Genomic DNA, 20390 nt, shown 5'->3' with positions numbered 1-20390 from the left:
AATGTAAATATCTGTGTTTTCTGATGGTTTGAGGATACCTCTGTGAAAGGGTCATTTGAAAACAAAGGGTCATGACCCACAGGTTGAAAGCCACCTTTCTAGAAGGTAGCTTGGTCAGGGAATCTACCTCTTGGGTGTTGGACTCAAGAGAAGGAACCTGTGATTAGATCTGGGTTCCTTGGACTTAGACAAGACTGGTTCCTGATTTTCTAGAACTGGAAGTAGGAAAATAATATTGCCTGAAATAATATTGACCTGCAGGCTGGGTATTTCATACATAATCTTATATGTTAAGTACTATTGTCTTTTCCTTACACACAGAAGCCCTGAGGCTTAGAAGAGTTGTATACATGCATGTCTGCTATGTACAAGAGTCAAGTTTCATGAAAATCTGGGAGATATGGCTTTGAGTCTCATATTTGACTCCTGTTGTTACCCACTTGAGCCAAGTACAAGGTCATAGCAACCTCTGAGCCACAATGCTGATCTTAAAAGCAAGCTGTGTCCCAGAGAAAGCTATTTCTGTGTTCTACATTTCTAGATGTAAAGTGATACAATTACTTCATAGAGAAACTAGAAAAGCATGCATTTTTCACAATAGAAATTGACCCATAGGATAGTTCTACTGTTGGAAAAAGCATGATAAGTTAAAAAGAAACCCATAACACAAAATTGCCTTGTATTAAAAATTCCTTAACCACTTTCTTTTGCATTCCTGTATAAGATCTGATCTTTGACCTTCACTGGGTTCTTCAAAGCTCAGACAGCTTCTTAGTCCATGGTTCCATTCACCAGCCACACCAATTCAATCCTCACTTAGCTTATGTGAATTCAAATGCTTAACCAAAGTATAATTTACCTTACACATAAATTATGGGTATTAATAACTATATTTATTTAATTCAAAGAACATGTCAGAATCTCAGCCTTTTGTAACTATTCTCTTTCCTGTCTCTATTCCCAGGTGATAATCTTCAGTAGAAGGACTGTAGCCAGTGAGCTGCCAAGCACTGCCCCGACCTTGTCAAAAAGAGCAGCTGGACCCAGTTTTAGTCAACACTTCTCAGCACAGGCCTCTGTGTCACAGAAGGAGAACAGGCCAGCACTTGACAGTTTCCAAAGATATTTAACACACATCAGCACAAAAGGCTATTAAAGTTGTCTTTGTATGAATTTGGTGGATTAGAGAAACAAATTAAAAAGGTGCTTTGATTGAAGAAGTCACATGGGCAGACTCAGCATTTCAACGATATAATAGATAATGGTTATTGGAACAGCCCAAACAATTACCACGGAACAAAAGATATAGCTTGAGTGGCTGCCAGGCAATCTCAGAACCAAGGAATGGATGACTACAGGTATCGGGACAACTATGAGGGCTATGCCCCCAGTGATGGTTACTACAGGGGCAATGAACAGAACCCGGAAGAAGATGCACAGAGTGATGTTACGGAAGGCCATGATGAGGAAGATGAGATCTATGAGGGAGAGTACCAAGGTATCCCTCATCCAGATGACGTCAAGTCAAAGCAGACTAAGATGGCGCCCTCAAGAGCAGATGGCTTTCGGGGCCAGGCAGACCTGATGGCTGAGAGGATGGAAGATGAGGAGCAGCTGGCTCACCAATACGAGACCATCATTGATGAGTGTGGCCATGGGCGCTTCCAGTGGACCCTCTTTTTCGTCTTGGGTTTGGCCTTGATGGCTGACGGAGTGGAAGTGTTCGTGGTGAGCTTTGCTTTGCCAAGTGCAGAGAAAGATATGTGTCTGTCAAGTTCCAAGAAAGGGATGCTTGGTAAGTAGAAACTTCCAATGGTCATTTTCCTTGTGACATCAAATATATGAAGGTAAAGGAGAATATATATGTATACACACATGTATAGCTTATCACTGTTAGACACCTCAAATATGCCATAAAGTTCCACAAAGTTGTAAGTTTCATAGTCATTTATTCATTAAAATGCTATTATATTATGGATATTGATTAATTTATTGACTTAAACTTTCATGGCTAGTATCATAGCTTGTTTTTCTTTTCAAGCCTTTTTGATTCTTAGCTCTTTCTTTGATTCCTGCATCTTGTTCTCTTGAATGACAGACTATTCTATTAAACCATCTTCCAGATCCAAGTCACAATATATTTTGGAAGGAGTAAGCTAGTGGTCTCCTCCATTATTCCTTCTTTATGTATCTTCCAAGAATTCTATGGCATCTTCTCCCAGCTCCTCTTGTACCAGGAGTTAGTGGCTGAGTGCCCATGTGGCTTGAATAACTGATGGGCTTGAACATACCCACACGCAGAGTCCCCATAGGCAGTTAAGAACCATGGTGTGAAGCACAGATGGATTCTGAAGGGTAGAGGACCAGCTTGCAAGTCAGTTAGCAGACCAGCACTGTCAGATCCAAGCCTTCTCCATCAGGGTTCATGGCAGGGAGGATTTTGTGAAGTTATAGAGAGGATGAGTGTGTAATAGAAGGCATACATCATAATAGAGACAAGAACTTGTCTTGATCTCCAAATGGTCTGAAAAACATATGCACCCTCTACATTAAGTGTCTATATAGATCCCAAGATATATGCAGCTTTTGAGAACTTGCCATGAGCCAGTTTATCATTCAAAAGCTTTCCACACACCAAGTCCATTAATTCAACAAGTAGGAACATATTTCTGGTCTACAATGTGCTGGTACTTGTGACACAATCTTGGAGAAAAAGACTTCCTGTTTCTTCACACTCACTCACACACACACACACACACACACACACACACACACACACACACACACACACACACGACAAGAAGGTCTTTATGAACACAGATTGAATAACATCAGGGATAAACACTGGAGTGTGTCTTGTGTGGTTCTAGACTGTGAATTTGGAGAAGGAGTTAGCAACCATTTATGAAAAGACTGAGATCTTAAACATTTTCAAAGCCTAGATGACCTCTGTCATAGCTATTCAAATTCCATCTCATATAAAAACCTTCTGGAAACAATATGTCAACTATTGGATGTGATTGTATTTCAGTAGAACTGAGACTGAACTTGGGAGGGGGTAGCAGGAGGACTGTGAACTTTAGCACCGCTTGTGCTATTTAGTCAAACTATCACAAGATCAGAAGAAGTAAAAATGCTTAGATAGAGAAATGTGAAGAACTGTCACCAGATAAACAAAATAACAGCAACCAAATCTCCAAAACTAGCTGAATATAAAATTCTACTCTAGACCATTAAAACTTGTCCTATATATTCCTGCTTAAGCTATGCTGCCATTTACATCAGGCATGATCAAGAAAATCAAAGGAGACTGAGTCTATAAAAACAGATGCTTTTAGAAGCAGGAGTGCTACTCAGCTTTTAAAATCCAGTAGAAGTTTTAGTTGTGCATATGTCCCCCGCCCCACACACATACACTATTCACCCTTAAATATTGAATAGTAGGTTTTAAAACATTTATTTATTTTAACTTTTATGTGCACTGGTGTTTTGCTTTCATATATGTCCGTGTGAGTGTCAGATCCCCTGGAACTGGAGTTTAAACACTTGTGAGCTGGCATGTGGGTGCTGGGAATTGAACCTGGATCCTCTGGAAGATCAACCAGTGCTTTTAACTGCTGAGTCATCTCCTCAGCTCCCCATAGTAGAGCTTTGAAAAGGCAAGGAAAAAAAAAACATTTCCAACTGAAACCAGTCCATTTGAAGTCGCCAACTTGTCTTTGTGCTGTGCCTAATAGAAACCCGTGAACTTGTTACTTCTGACATTGTCAGTGGTGTCTTGCCCATCAGTGTTTCTGGAACCACATGCCCAGCAACTGTATTAGTAGGACTGTGGTATTGTGGCAGCTCCTACTTCTCTCAGGACAAATGCTGGGCTGGAGCCGAGCGAATGTGGTTATGATCTAGAGAGCTCAGACCGGTACAATTCTGCCCTCAATGTTTACCAGGAAGATTCTTTGACTCAAGCTGAGAAGAACACATAGACCCTGAGCATATATTTCCATCTTGTATGCTCAAAAGACTTTTTGTATGGTCAAGAAAATGTGAATCTAAAGTTGATCCAGGAGGGCAGATGACTAAAGGGCTTGGAGTCACCTTGAAAGTTAGTCACATGTAGAAATAGATTTGGTGTGTCAAGCAGGGCATGATGGCAGGACTGTCTGATGTCTATGGTCACGGCTTCTTAATCTTGGGCTTTTTTCTTAATCACGAACTATAGAAAAGAAGTCATGCCTCGTGCAGCCTTCTCTCCGTATGGGATAATGCTATACTGGGTAATAACTTGAGCAAGGGAGACTGACCATGTCAGTCTGGCAATGAATGACGTTATTATCAGTCAGTGACCTTAGGCAAGTTCTAACTCCTGTAGCTCAGTTTTCAGGAGGAATAAGTAAGGATGATGACACTAATGTTGGGGGGACTGAGATAATGCAGCAGGCAGATAATGGATGATTTTCTAACGACTCGGCTTTCTCCTTTGTGCCATGATACCCTCCAGCCAGTGTGTGCGTGGGTTCTGATTGTACAGTGGGGCAGCATGGGTGTCAGAGCCAGGCTGATTGGGTTTGAAGTGTCCCTGCTGACTTTTAGTGGGGCAGCCTCAGAAAAGTTACTCAGTTGCTTTGTGCTCTGGTTTCCTCACATGTAAAATGTGGATTAAGGTGATGCCAGCTCAGTCAGATTTTGGTGCAGCTGGACTGAATTCAACTGTACTGGATTTAATGTAGTTACCTTGGCTGAGTTACAAGAGACCCTTACAGCTTTTTATTGTTGTTGTTGTTGTTGTTGTTGTTGTTAACTTGATTGCTTGGTAGTGATTAGTCACCCATACTCAGGACATCAGATTTGCTCTGATGACTTTGCACGTATTCTTTAGCCAAATGATGCCCTGTAGACTCTTAAGGTCAAGCCGCTTAACCTCAACTGGAAAGGGCTTTTGTGTTCCAGAACTTTTCCTCCTCCATTTCCATTATTTTAAAAGAAACTCTCATAGGTTCAGTGTCTAGCTTGACTCTCAGCTAATGGCCCAAAGAAAACAACACAGACAACCCACGTTTAACTCAGAGGTCATTTTATTTTCTTTTGGGAAAGAAATGAATTAGTTCAGAAAACTAAAGATGATCTTTTGTTATCTTAGTTGTTTGTTTTCTTGAACATTTATATTTTAGCAATCCACTCGCGAATAGATGACCAGATTCAAGAACATATTGCTAACACTAAATGTTCAGCCTTGCTTCTATCTGGCAGTGATCACCATTAAGACAAGGAGAATGCACCCACTTGTTAATTAAGCATTCCATTCATTCTTTTAATTGTTTATTTCTTTTATTTTTCCTTTGTATGCATGAGGTTTTGTGTTCACATGTATGTGTGTGCATGTATGTATTTGTGTTTGTGTGTGTGTCTGATTTGCACATCTATGTTTTTGTAGGCTCAGGGTTATTGTGAGATATCTTTCTTGATCTCTCTCTATGTTATCTATTGAACAGGGCCTATTGCTAAACCTTGGAGCTCACCAATTCTGGCTTGTCTAGCTGGTCACCCGAGACTCTCCTATGTCTTACTCCCAAGCACTGGGATTATAGGCATCTACACTCCTGCCTCATCTTTTCTGGTGATCTGATCTCCAGTACAATAAAGACTTTATCTACCAAGCCAATGGCTCATTACTTTCTTAATTTTAAAAAGGGAGGCAGAGGTGGAGATATGGCTTAGTTGGTAAGAGTACCTGCTGAACCCAGGTTCACTTCCCAGCAGCTACAATCATCTGACCCCCTTCCAGTTCTAGGGGGTCTGACACTCTCTTCTGGGATTTCTGAGCACCAAGAATGCAGTTAGTACATTTATTTTTATGTAGTCATAATACACACACACATAAAATAAAAACAATAAACATTTTTAAAGTTTACAAAAGGGTTTTGGCTAATTCCATTCATTGAAACTGAACATCCTAGCATGTATTCCATTTTGATTCTATTCCTAGTCTTTTTCTTTCTTCTATTTACAAAACATTTAATGTTTTGATTACAGGGTCTCTTTTAGCTCAGGCTAGCCTGAAAATTGCCACAAAACCAAGCATGGCCTTGAATCCCTGGCTCCCCTGATTTTACTTCCCAAACACCAAGATTATAGGTGTGTCTCCATGCTTCAATTTTGACTCATTGAACAAAGATATTTTATTTTTAATTCTGTGTAAGTGAGTTGGGTATGTGTGTGTACCATTTCTGTGGAGGCCAGAGGAGAACATCAGATCCCCTGGAGATGGAGTGGCATGTGGTTTTGAGTTGCGCAACTTAAGTTCTGGGAATAGAAATATCGTTCAGTGGAAGAACACCAAATACTCTTAATCACCGAACTATCTCTTTACTCACAATTTATTCACTAAAACAAATTATTGAACATTAATAAGTGTCTATGGTATCTCTGGCTGATAGAAATACTAGGCAGACCAAGTATTATCATTCAGAGAGTCTTATTTTCACAGCAGAAATTGAAATCATAAGTAAATAAAGAACAACATCACAGTAATGTACAGCATAATGTGGTATGGTACAATACAGTACGACACATTACAGTATGACACAGCATAGTATGAGACACTACACTATGACAGTGCAGCATGACAGTACAGTATGACACAGTAAAGTATGACACACTACAGTATAACATAGTACAGTATGACACAGTACAGTATGACACAGTACAGTATGACACAGTACAGTATGACACAGTGCAGTATGACACAGTGCAGCATGACACAGTGCAGCATGACACAGTGCAGCATGACACAGTGCAGCATGACAGTATAGTATGACATAGTACAGTGTGTCACAGAACAGTATGACACAGTGCAGTATGACACAGAACAGTATGACACAGCACAGTACGGCCCAGTACAGTATGGCACAGTATGTACAGTACAGTATGGTACAGTAGGGTATGGTACAGTGTGGTATGCTATAATTGTATGGTGCACTATTCACCAATGGGACTTTTACCAGATAGGAGAGAAATAAAGGCACTGTGAGAAGATGTGTTGGGGGAAGGGAAGCTTTGGACTGAGGGTTTTTGCTCTTACAGGGTTGTTCTGTTCTGAGATGGTTCTGTGACCTTGGGCTGATCTCAATATTTCTTTCTGAAACATAAAGATTTTAGGTGACTGATAATGGAGCTAATAAATCATGCTCTTTGAAGTATATGTGTGTATTCCAAAAAGTGTGTGGGGTGGTCAGATGACAACTTGTAGGAGTTCATTCTCCTCCTCCATCATGAGGTCCTGGGGTCTGAACCCAGCTCATCAGGATTGGTGCCAGTGTCTCTACCACTGAGCCATCTCATTATCCTTTTTCTATCTTTGACTTTTCCTTTACTTCCCTCCTATTTTAACTTCCGTTTAAGTGATAGTAATGCATTTTTTTTTTTTTTTAGTTGTGGAAAACAAAAGCACCCTTCAGGTCTCTCGGTGTAATATTGTGATGCCTGCTACTAGTAAGGTTGAGGCAGGAGCATGGCTAGCCTGGGCATTTTATCAAAAATTTACCTCAAAATAAAAGATGAGAATATTACCGAGAATACAGTTCAGTGTTTAGAATGCTTGTTCAAAATACGCAAGATCCCAGGTCCAGGCCCTAGTACCATTTCAAACAATAAACAATAAACAAACACATAAAGCATTGGCTTTCATGGTAGAGAGTTCTAGACTTCCTAGTGTGACGAAGCATTGATTTGCTTCTTTCAATTGATATTGAATGATTAACAGTTACACATCAGATTTCTTTAGCTAATCTAACACTTAACATGGATGGTACAAAAGACAAACCACGAGCATCCTTTCTGTGTGAGCTTGCTGACATGATACCTGCTCTTTACCTTATAAATGGGGCACTTCAGATTCATGCCTCTCAAAGGAGAGGGAACCTCACTTGTAGGCAAGAGTGTCATGCTTGCCTGCAGAGTCCTGATTTTCTGAAAGGTCTCTTGGTGCACATTCACTGTTTAATGCTTGGTAGATTTTCTGGCTAACTGGAGTTCTCATGCTTTAGATCGTATTCTTAGACTAACATAGGGCCCCTGGGATTTGGAATCTGCCTTGACTATGAGGAGAACATTGAACCATTCCAGGGAGGCTAATCCTCTGGCATAAATTGTGAGTTGAATTTTCATAGTATCTCAGAGATGAATTTGTTACTCTAATTCGTGAAAATTTATCTCTTAATTATTTCATATACAAAGGATTTCTGAGTGTCAGGGCAGAACATTTGATTTATGATCTTATATAATAAGATAAATATTTTTTAGGGTTTGAAATTAGCAAACCAGTTCCTCAGTGGTGAGGAACACTCCATGTCCACAGGTCTAGCACTAGATCATTTTTATGCATTCCTTTCTGTGACCCATTGTTCAGCTGCTCTCGCCACTATGTAGGGCTGCTTAGGTTACCATGACAGCCAAAGGCTCTCTTACTGACTGCCATGTATGGCAGTGGCAACTTGAATCCACAGGCAGTGGAAAGTTGTTCAGTGTTAAACAGTTTTCAAGGCTCTGCCGATCCTAAGCTGGATGGCAGCCATGGCTATCCCTTAGCATCACCCAAGAAGATGTAAATGAATACAGACCTGGGGCTGGGGATGTTCAGTTAGTAATATACCTGCCACATAAACATGAAGCCTTGAATTTGGATACTCAGAACCCATGAAAGTTGGTAATGGTGGACTATAACTCTAACCTTGACAGTGGAGGAGAGCAGTGGTGGGGACAGGTGGATAGCTGATGTTCATTATCCAGCCAGCCATCTGACCAGGTCAATGAATGAACCTGAAGTTCAGTGAGAGAATTTGTCTCCTTGAATCAGCATATCTATATCTATATTTGTATCTCTCTCTATCTATCTATCTCTCTATCTATCTATCTATCTATCTATCTATCTATCATCTATCTATCTATCTATCTATCTATCTATCATCTATCTGTCTGTCTATCTATCTATCTATCTATCTATCTATCTATATATCTATCATCTATCTATCTATCTATCCTTACATATGGAGAGTGATAGAGGAAAAATAGTTAATGTCTGCTGTTGGCTTCTAATCAAATGTGACTGTGCACATGCACATATGCACTTACTTATGTTGACAAGTGCATTCACTATTCACATATGCACATTTACCCACACATATACATACATATATATAAGTATGTAGACCATAGACATATATCACCCCTTTCTCTGTCTCCCTGTCTCTGTGTCTTCGTGTCTCTGTCTCTATCTCTGTCTTTCTCTTACACACACACACACACATACACACACACAGAGAGTATATATCTGTTTCTAGGGTAGTTTCTCTGGTTTTCATTGGAATCCCCAATGGTGGTTTATGGGCATGAAGTGATTTCATTGTGTACTCAGGGGTAGATATCATCATCACTGAACCACTGACTCTTAGTCAGCATGGACTAAAGAGGTGCCAGTACCCTTCTTTACTCTGTGCTATGTGAGATAACATGATTTCCAGGCAGTCTTCCTTGTGTTTTCTTTGATAGTTTGTCTATCTACTGTCTTGGTTGGAAAGAAAAGATGGTCATGCGTTTGAGTCATGTTCAGTACAGATTCCCAACTGTTTCCTTGTCATTATCATTTGTCTTTAAATGATCCAGATATATGAGCAGAGTATGAATCCCAAGTTCCCCAGATGAGGAAGTGTTGCTTAGAGACCTTCAGTGATGAATGCTGGATTCCACTCCCTAATGAAGTTTTCTGGCCCTGTGCTCCCTTCATTGCTCTAGCCTTTGCGTGGGTTGCTTTCTGCGAATGAGGCTGGGAGGTTGATTTTTATCATGTACAGATTTCTGTCAGGGATGTCAAAGAAATGGAATCTAAAGAGTCACCTTGTATAGTCATCTGAGCTATACAAGGGTCTGGTGCATGACATCACTAATCTTATTGCAAGGTAAATAGTGTATCACTTCACAGATGGGAACACGTGGACTCTAAAGTAACTTATCTAAACTCATTGGAGAGAAAACTAGGATTTGAAACTGGTTATATCTAACTTGACCTATTGCTTCTCTGTTCCCTTGATCTACCATCCATGGAATACTTTGTTGTTGCCGTGACATACATAACCTTAACCTTTTGTATATAATGCATCATCTAGTAATTACAAGTGAAGGTGCTGCATTTTCAGCCAGGTGCTGGAATCAGGAACAAACCATCTTCGTACATGAGAGAAGTCTCAGCCAGCTATGTCACAAAGGCCAGGGGACAGCAGGAGTATGAGTAATTCCTTGAGGCATAGACTGTCTAGGACAGACCTCCAGAGAGTTGGGAAGCAACACTTCCAGTTTAAGAAAGATGTCCCCTAGGTCATGTTTATTACCATGAATAATAGACACAACAGCAAGACACAAATGCTTCTCCCAAGTTCTCTTCCAGCAACTACATCATTAGGTGGAGCAGCTGGGTCCCATGTAGAGTTCATGACTACATAGCTAAAATGGCCCTGTGTAGGCTGGTGGGAGTAAAACCTGTCTTTACTTATAAATCTTAAGTTGAACAAGCCCAGATGATCTTATTTTTACTATGCAGATGATTGAGTTTTTAGAGGAGAAAGCATAAATGTCATAGATATTAACGGGGGAGAAGGAAGGGTAGGAGATAAATGGTTCTATAAATGCCATGTCCTTTGATATGCTCCCCCCACCCCTGGGGTGGTGTTGGTCACTGAACAAACAGGATGTGAACACCGTCTTCTCTAGGGGCGAGCTGACCAGGTTGCTCAGATGTGCAGAGTGAGCACTTTCTGTATAACAGCAGGAGATTTGCTGACTCAGGGGTACACATTAATCTCTGTTGGAGATGTGCAGAAAATAGCTCAAAGAAGCCACCCCCGACCTCTCTGCCTCACCTCTCCTTGGCTCTGCCGAAGAGAACTATTACTTTTGAAAGAGGATGTATTAACTGATTATAAGTCAACCACAACACCTAAATGACAGTGTTGTAGAACCATGTAATGTCACACATGAACAGGATAGGGGGGTGCTTCTAGCATGCTTTTTATTTCCAGATTTAAGAAACAGCCCCACAGAGGAAATAACTAGGTCAAGGTCATGAGTCCTAAAACCAGAACCTGGGCCTCCTTTTTACTGACCATCTTAGCTAGGGCTTCTATTGCTGTGGTAAAATACCCCGACCAAAGCAACTTGAAGAGGGAAGGGTATATTTTTTCTTAGAACTCTCAGGACACAGTCCATCACTGAGAGAAAAGTCAAGCTAGGAACTTAAGACAGGAACCTACAGTCAGGAACTAAAATAGAGACCTTAAAGGAATGTTGCTTCCTGGCTTGCTCCCTGTGATTGGCTTAGGGTGCTTTCTTATATACCCCAGGGCCACCTACTTAGGGGATGTATTACTCACAGTAGCCTAGGTTCTCTCATATCAACCAGTAATCAAGAAAATGGTCTACAGATTTATCTATAGACCAATTATCAGGAGACACTTTGTCAATTAAGAGTATATCTTCCCAAATGGCTCTAGCTAGTGTCAAGTTGGCAAAAACCTAGCCAGAACACAGAACTCTTTTCTCTACATCAAATTGTCTTGCCTTTGTTGCTAAGAAAAAACTATTTAAGCCAGTCAGATGATCTTTTATCTGTGTTATTTCTTTTTATAGGAGACAATATGTGCATAGGATATATTTGGCTGCTTTTAACAGTGGCTTTGAATCATAAAGGCACCATTCATTTACTGCTCCAGAATTATCAAAGCATGCGCTCCAAGCATTGATTCAATGCCTTGGTGGTGTCAAGGCTGTAGGTTCATGTCTTCATTTTTGCTATTTCCTTCAGATCCTATGGCTACCACCACAGTTTGAGGCTTTCTACCCACTCCTCAGGGCAGTTTTCTAGGTAGAGAAGGGAGAAGTGTGGTGGGCAGCCTTCATTTCCCTCTGTGTTCCCTTTTAATTTGGCATGATACATTACTCCAAGAGGATGCCTTATCTGCTCCCCTTCTCCTTGGATTATCACCGGCAAAAGAACAGGATGAAGACAGTCATTTTAAGTAAGATCTAAGTCATCCTTGGGGATTAGGAATGGAAGAAAAATTTCAGAAAACATTTCAACACCTGAAAGCAAAAAAACAAAACAGAACAGAACCAAAAAACCAACTTAACCAACTAACCAAACAACAACAACAGCATCATCAACAACAAAAACCAACACAAGGATCTTCAAACAAGGAAGAAGAGAAAAGAAAGTATGTGTGGGAATGCAGTGGACAGGGTTCACAGCATGCACTACACTTTTTTTCTCAGGTTGACTTGATTTCAAAGATTAGCTCTAGCACTACCTCTGTCATCTTAGACTGGCTACTTAAGCATCCTGATTTCTTAATAAAATTAAGATATCATTATACTTGTTTTATACAACATTCATGAGGACTAAATAAGATAGTGCACGGGATGGTTGTAGAGATGACTCAGTGGTTAAGAGCACTCACTGTTCCTGCAGAGGACCAAATATTTGGCTCCCAGTACCCACACGGTAATTTATAACTATTTCTATCTCCAACACAAGTGTTTCTGACACTCCCTCTAGACTCTATAGTCTCTAGACATGCATGTGTGTACATGTATACATGCAGGCAAAAGACTCATATACATAAAATAAATATTTAAAAGGTTAATGCACAGAAAGGCTCAGTAAAGTTTCTGGTATGTAAGGATCTCTCAGATATGATTTTATACCTATATTCTCCATATATTTACTCTGTACAATAAGGAGTAAATATTATTCATTGGACTGTAATTAATAAGGCATATAAATCTTTGTCCTAAAAGGACAAATATTTTCTCTTTGGAAGAAATATAAGAATCAAAGACCACTGTTCCTCTGCCTTCATTTCTCTGTCAGAAATTAAGGAAGTTTCTGAACTCAATGTACTGGCTTTGTTTATGAGACAAGGTCTTGTGTAGCCCAGGCTGGCCTTAAACTCATTTTGTAGAGAGGATGACGTTTAACTCCTCACTTCCTGTTGCTAGTTCCCAGCACTGGGACATCCAGCATGCACTGTGCATGACTGGTTTATGCAGAGCTGAACATTGAACCTTGGACCTCAAGCATGCTAGATGGGTACTCACATCCTCAGCTTCAAGAACTTAACACACTGCTCAGCATGTAGATGGCTCAGCATGTCTTTCTCCACAATGCTGTCACTCCTGCTACCAGCACCAAGGTTATAATAGTTTGTGTTCCATATGTATCAGTCACTCTGGGTGTCTCCTAGGGTACCCCTTATTGTCTATACCTTTATTCACATACAGTGATGTGCCCCCTTTCCCATTTAGGTCTTTTCTGAAAGCCATTTACTCTGTTTCTGTAACCAACTTCTCCCCTCAGAGTGTTACTTAGCTGTCCAGTCTCAGTGTAAACTAATTTCTCTCTCTCTCCCTGTAGGCCATCACTCTTGCCTCCACCCTCTGTGAGCCTCTCTCTCCTGACTAAAAGATGTAAGATTTTAATCAATTTCCACCACAGTCTATCACTTCCTACTCAATCTCATAACAAAAATTCAGTGACCTCTGGGTCATGGTGTTTGGGTATTTTAGGAGTTTAGCTCCAGGATTACTGTCCTATCCCAACGTCAAAATAATTCTTGGTGCTTTCTGTTTTTAATAATGTTTCTTATTTATTATGAGTACACTGTAGCTGTTTTCAGACACACCAGAAGAAAGCATCAAATTTCATTACAGATGGTTTTGAGCCACCATGTGGATGCTGGGATTTGAACTCAGGACCTCTGGAAGAGCAGTCAGCGCTCTTAACCACTGAGCCATCTCTCCAGCCCCTTCTTTTCAGTATCTTGGCCTCTCAGTTTCTCTGCATCCTCTCCGACAGACATCTGATGATGTGACTCTTATTGTCTCTTGTACTCACAACATTCATCACTGAACTTCCCTTTCGTGGCCAGTAATGAGGATCGCTGCACACTGCACTGATTTCCTTGTGCATATTCCTCTCTTGGATCCCCCAGTGCTGATTGCATCAGCTCCGCCATCAATCTGTCTTTGTAATCTACAGCTGAATGGCTGGTGAGGATCATGCTCGGTTGGGTGCTGACCACACTAAATTCCTGATCAAGGACAGATAAGAGTTGTTTGTGTCCCCAGCCATTTCTTTTTCCATGAATGATAATTGCATTCCTTACCCACACTTATCCACTCCTGAGGACTTTGAACCCAGGCTCATACTCTGGCTTATAACCGTACTTCCTCTTTCCCTAAGAATAACAGATGCAACCAGAGGGAAACATGCACAAGTCCTAGGTCCTATGGCTTCCTGACTCCTGACCTCTGTGCTGTCACTGTCCTCAAGTGAGTCTGGGAATGGAAGCTAATCATATAAGCTCTCATCACCTGTCATCTACCTGGGACATCACTTTAAAAATTCTCATTTCTATTCCATCAACAGTTTTTCTCTTTCTATGGATTTTTTTTCCTATCAGCACCCAGAATGCTGTAGTTTCTTCAATGTTTGCCCACAAATATTTTTTTTTTAGTCTGTTTTTGATAAAGCCCACTGAATCCAATCTTCTCGTTCTCCCTTGAACCCACTGAGCAGGTTTCACTCCCAATCCACTGCAGAAGCTTGCCTTCATCACCAATGGGTCCTGTGTGTCCAAGCCTGTAGTCAGACATTTGTGCTCAACATCATGACCAGGTCACAGCAAGTGCTGCCATTATGGTTCCTTTCTGCTCAGCACACTGCACTCTGTAGACTTCTCAACTGTCATCCCCTCCCATTTGTGTTGCTGCTCATTGGCTGTCTCTTGTCACATTCTATCTTGAAGGTTTTTTTTATCCTTCTAGTCTTTAATACTGGAATATCTAGTGCTCAGTGCCCTGCTTTCTCTATCACCCCCATATCTCTGGAGAACTCACTTCACCTCTACTTAGCCTCTACTGCCCTTCTGACTGATGTTACTCTCGATGCATCTTTGGAATCCAGTCAATTCATTTCACCTCTCCTGCTGCCATGGTGACCCACATTGCCAGCACCACTCACTTGGAGTACATAACAACTGTCTCCTTACTGGTTGTCATGATTCACCTTGTTGAAAGGAGAAGCTAGGGGGAATGGATAGTCAGAGGAGGCCACTCAGAATCTAGGTTTGGAGTTTGAGAGGGAACCAACATGTGAAAAACTTCAGATTGAATAATGGCAGTGTGTGCAAGTGCCAGAGGAGACACTGAGGCAGGGAAGTACATAGGACGTCAATATCTAGGGGCCACTCAATGTAAATAACATGTTAACAGTGTTTGTTACAGGTTCGAAGAGCAAGTGATTTGACCTGTGAGTTATATACTTTTTTAAATGTGAGCATTGACTACATTAACATACTATTAAAGCACAAATCAAACAAGGCACATGGGTTCTCAAACAATAGATAAAAATAACTTTTGCTAGTAGAATATTTTAAAAGCAGAGTTTTATTTAGCAATTCAAATTTCTTTTTCCCTTTGAAACGATAATAAGATCTGCCAAACATAACTCAGCAGTTATTTGATGTTAAGTAGTTGCTGCTCCCTTTAGATGAAATATCTGTCTGTCTTTCTGTCTGCCTGCCCACTCTCTATCTCTCTATCTATCTACTTATCTATCTATCTATCTATCTATCTATCTATCTATCTATCTATCTATCTATCTATCTATCTATCTGCTTATCTATCTAATCTATCATCTGTCATCTGTCATCTATGCATATATTTATGTTTATGTATGCATCTGTCATGTATGTAACCATGGATATATATTATCTATTTATGTATCTTTCCATCTATCATCTATTATTTATTTTCATATTTATAAAAGAACACTCCTTGTGTGTATGTGTGTGTGTGTGCATGTAAGTGTGCACATGCATACAAGTGCCAGAAAAAACGGAAGGTGTCAGATTCCCTGGAGCTGGAGTTACAGGTAATTGTAAGCTGTCTGACATGGGCTTGCGTTTATGTCCATAGCAAGAGCAGAAGGTACTCTTAGCCACTAAGGCAACTTTCTAGCCTCCATCTTTATGTTTCGGTTTTCCACATTTCTGGCCACCTACTCCTTATCAATGCCAGACTGGCATTACCCAAGTGTGTTATTTATCTTCTTTAAACATCTGGTTTGGAAACCTCAAGGTCATGATGTATGAAAATTCATTAGTTTGTATAATTAAAGGGATCCACATGACTCATCTAAGTATGTGTGTGGGAGACTTCTACTTAAGAATACAATAGATGAAGAAAAGAAAGTATAAGCAAACACTGAAGACACAAGAGACATCTAGTCATGGACCTGTCTCCAGTTTGGGCTACTTATATTTGTGCAAGAAATATCAGAGCAGGTTAACTCTTTGTAACTGGTTTGCTCTTATACTGCACTAGAAGTACCTTTGAAAGACACACTTTCTCTTTTGGAACTTACTATATATGCAGAATAATTGTAGGTAAGGCAGGTTAGGGGCAATGACACCTGGGCCATAGATGTATGACTCTTCTGGTAGCTCTTCTGAGCACCATGGATGGAAATCTCAGATACAGTCACTACCCAGCAATGCCTTAGCCCTTTGTCTTAAGGTTATGTTGTGATGGCTGCTGTGGTTCTTGCTGAGAGGGCTTAAGCCAATATCTGGTGAGATCTTAAAACAGTCGAGGAGTGTCACAACTGGCTCAATCTCAGAGTAAAGCTGAGGGACATATCAAGAGATCTGGAAAAGGAACCAAAGTCTATATGGCAATCTCTAAGCCCATGTAATGATTCGCCATGACAACAACATGGAGACAAACAAGTCAGAATTCCTCTGAGTGGCCATACTTATATATTTAGAAATATTTGTAACAACTATTAATGAAAGACCAAGTTTTTGTTATTCCCCTTTCTCCTTTGTTTTAACTTAGGGAAGTTCCACCTTCCAGCAAACTAGGAAAAACTCATTTATTTGCTCTTATTGCTCTCCTGAAAGGTCATGAAAGCCTAGTGTAGCGATTCCATGGTAATCCCCACTAGACAAAACGGAAAGCTAAACCTCTTAACTATGACATGTACAAAATGTTAACTCACCCAGAGGTTTTTTAGGATCTAGGTATGATATATAAATAAAGCACCTGTTAAATTTACCCAGCACTTCTTTTCTAAAAATTGGTTATTTTATTTATTTACATTTCAAACTCTTCTGGTTTCCCCTCTGCAATTTCATATCTCATCCCCCCCTTCTATGAGGATGCTCTCCCACCCACCCACTCATCAACCCACTCTCCCCACCTCACCACCCTAGCATTCTCCTACGCTAGGACATAGAGTATACACAGAGATACCTTTAAGTTCTCTTCTTGATTTGAAAGCAAGGTAAAGAGTTTCTAAGCCACATGCATTATAAATAGACCTTCACAAATTTATCACCATGTAAGTCTATAAACCCAGACCCTAGACCAAGAGAATATCTTCCTTTCAGAGGAAGGTATTTTTTTTTAATTTAAACAACAACAACAACAATAACAGAAATGTACTGTCAGGAACTATCTTATATAGATGGTAGGTGAAATGGAGATAGTTTAGATAGGAGAGCTTGATTTTTCTGTGGGACTGTGCTGCTAAAAATCAAATTCAGTCTAGCCTGTACTTAGAAGGTCTATTCTAAGCTATATAGGTATTCTACAGTTGAAACCAGGGAGTTATAAGTATTTTTCTCTGCAAAGTGTGTTCATAGAGTAAAATAAATATTTGGAATGGTAACAGGGAAAAAGAGCTAAGAATACTCCTAGGAAAAATTTTTCAGTATAATTAGCACATTTAATTTCTATGTATTTAGGCAAGAACCAAAGGTTAGGAATGGCTTCTCCATCCTGGGATAATTGCTAAATAATATGGCTAACCATATAAGGTCTCCTTTTTATTCATGTCACTCTAAGTAAATACAATCGGATTATACATTTCTTTATAATGCTTAGAGGAAGTATCTAAGTGTGTGGGAAGAAGAATCTTCTAGCAGGTGAGGGGGCCTGGCAGATGCCTGCTATCTGGAAAGCAATTTGCCCTTCCATGCTGGGGACCACAGACTTACTGATCCCTTTTAAACCCATGGTTCTGTTTCTCAGGCCCTATTCTGAGCAAACTAGGAAGGCAGATAAGGACATATGCACCTTTCCTGGGTTATTTATGAAATGGAAAAAAAAAACAGACTCTGGATTCTCCAATGCTTGAAGTGATGTTGACCCTGCAACCACAGAATGCAGTATTATATCCACAGACACACTAACAACCATCTTCTAGTGGCACTAAGATACGCAGGTTTTCCTTTATTGTTACACCTTTTTCAGGGTGCTGTTCATGGTTTCCCATGGAGAGTATGAATTATTTTATATGACTTTATTTATGGAACAAATATTAATAGCTTCTTTGTCTTTGGCAGTACTGGGGATGGAATATAGGGCCTTGCATGGCACTTTTCCATTGAGTTACAGCCCAAGCCCTGAGAAAATATTAATGGGACACCTACTATGTGCCCACTCTAACAGTGGGTGACTTGAGCAGAATTGACAAAACTCCTGCAGTCAAATGAGTTTGATAAGCCTTAAATACAAGGTTGTCTAATAGCAAATAGAGACATGTGGATGGAGGAAGAGCTTGTTGTGGAAAGGTGAGCTGGGTAAACATGTTTGTTTGGGACAGGTGTCAGCAAGCCATGGCCAGAAACCCTGTGATGTATTTCTATTTGTACTACATAAAGGGATTTGTATATTAATTTAAAATTAAATAAAGGTATGATAACGACACATGCTTATGAGTGATAACTTAATATATGTTTGTGATATAGAATTATCAAATCTAGATAATAGCATCCCCCATGACTATAAAGCAGGTCTCCTTGTATAGGCCTGGTTGCCTTGAAACTTGCCTTGTAGACTAGTCTGACTTTGAACTCACAGAGATATGCCTGCCTCTCCTTCCCAGGTTCTGGGATTAAAGGCATTACCATACCCAGCTCTTTTCAGTCTTTTTTTAAAAATTAGATACTCTCTGTATTTACATTTCAAAGGTTATCCCCTTCCCCTTTCTATCCCCCTCCCCCTCCACTTGTCTCCATGAAGATGCACTTTCTCCCAATCACCCTCTCCATCTCAGTGCCTTTGCATTCCCTTACATTGGGAAAACATGCCCTCATTGGACCAAAGGCCTCTTCTCACACTGATGCCAGACACCGCTATCATCAGCTACATATGCAACTGGAGCCATGGGTCTCTCCATGTGTACTCAATGGTTGCTGTATAAGTCCATGGGAGTTGTGGAGGGTTTGGTTGGTTGATAAAGTTGTTCTTCCCTTGAGGTTGCAAACCCCTTTCAGCTCCTTCAGTCCTTTCTTTAGCTTCTTCATTATTATTCTTTATAAAATAAAAAAATAAATCTCTATAAACTATAGCCACCTTCCTGTGTTGTAGAACACCAGAACATACCCCCTCTATCTAAGTGTGTTTTTACATAAAGCACAAAGTTAAAAGGAGGAAGGAGGACAAGAAGGAGGAGGAAGAGGAGTCAGCAAAAGCTACATAGCCAAACCCCTGGGATGCTATGATCCAACTGCCGAAAAGTGGGATACGTACTTTCTGGCCCTTAGCAGAAGAAAATCAGTGAAGCAGAGTTTAGAACACTGGGGATATCTCCCTGACGGAGTAGCATTTATAATGAGATATTTAAACATTGAAGAGCTGGTTTGGGGAAAAGGATTTTCTTTCAAGCTCTGTTAGAATAATATTCTAGTCAAAAGAAGCTTTATATTGGAATATGACTTCGTTTCCAGGTCTGGAGGAAGGAAAGTCTACTTAAAGGGCGAGCTACTATAAATAAGTACCTTCTGCAACTCTCTAGCCTCCTTTGTGATTCCTCTCATATATGGCTGGCTTGGTTTTAAAACGCCACAATTACACCTTCATTTCCCTGAGCCCTGGCTTCTGAAGGCAGTAGCCCACAGCCAGATACAATAGGAACTTAATATCAGTGATAACAATAGGAACTTAAGGTGGTTGTACAACTAGGCTGAGCCCCTACTCCTTCTCCATATAAGCTGTTATCCTAACAGCTCTGCAAAAAGACCATTGGCCGAGGCTTATGACGAAGTAACATGGTCTGGGGTAACCGTAGTCATGTTGCTGCTCATTGTGCACAGGGTGAAGATGTCTCTGACTTTCCACCATGGCTACTATTGCAGATCACCCCCCCCACACACACACACAGGCAGATACCATGACTTCATCACGTTGTCAATGGTTAAAACAACAGCAACAACAAAAAGACCATCCTGGCCATACCCACCACCATTTGACATTATTAGCTCTACTCTTCAAATAGCAAC

General features: G+C 40.4%; 1 protein-coding gene across 1 annotated transcript in view; it reads left to right on the top strand.

The window, feature by feature from the left end:
* SV2B (synaptic vesicle glycoprotein 2B) overlaps positions 1-20390 on the top strand; it is a 170081-nt gene that overhangs the window by 104115 nt on the left and 45576 nt on the right. Inside the window, exon 3 of the mRNA XM_080913689.1 lies at positions 965-1795. Within this exon, the coding sequence (XP_080769815.1) occupies positions 1345-1795 (451 nt within the window). The 5' untranslated portion in view covers positions 965-1344. The remainder of the gene's footprint in view (positions 1-964; positions 1796-20390) is intronic.

This window comes from Micromys minutus, assembly GCF_963924665.1.
Source record: "Micromys minutus genome assembly, chromosome: 3".
NCBI lineage: Eukaryota > Metazoa > Chordata > Mammalia > Rodentia > Muridae > Micromys > Micromys minutus.
Note: the sequence above shows the minus strand (reverse complement) of the source record. Positions and strands in the feature narration are given on the sequence as shown.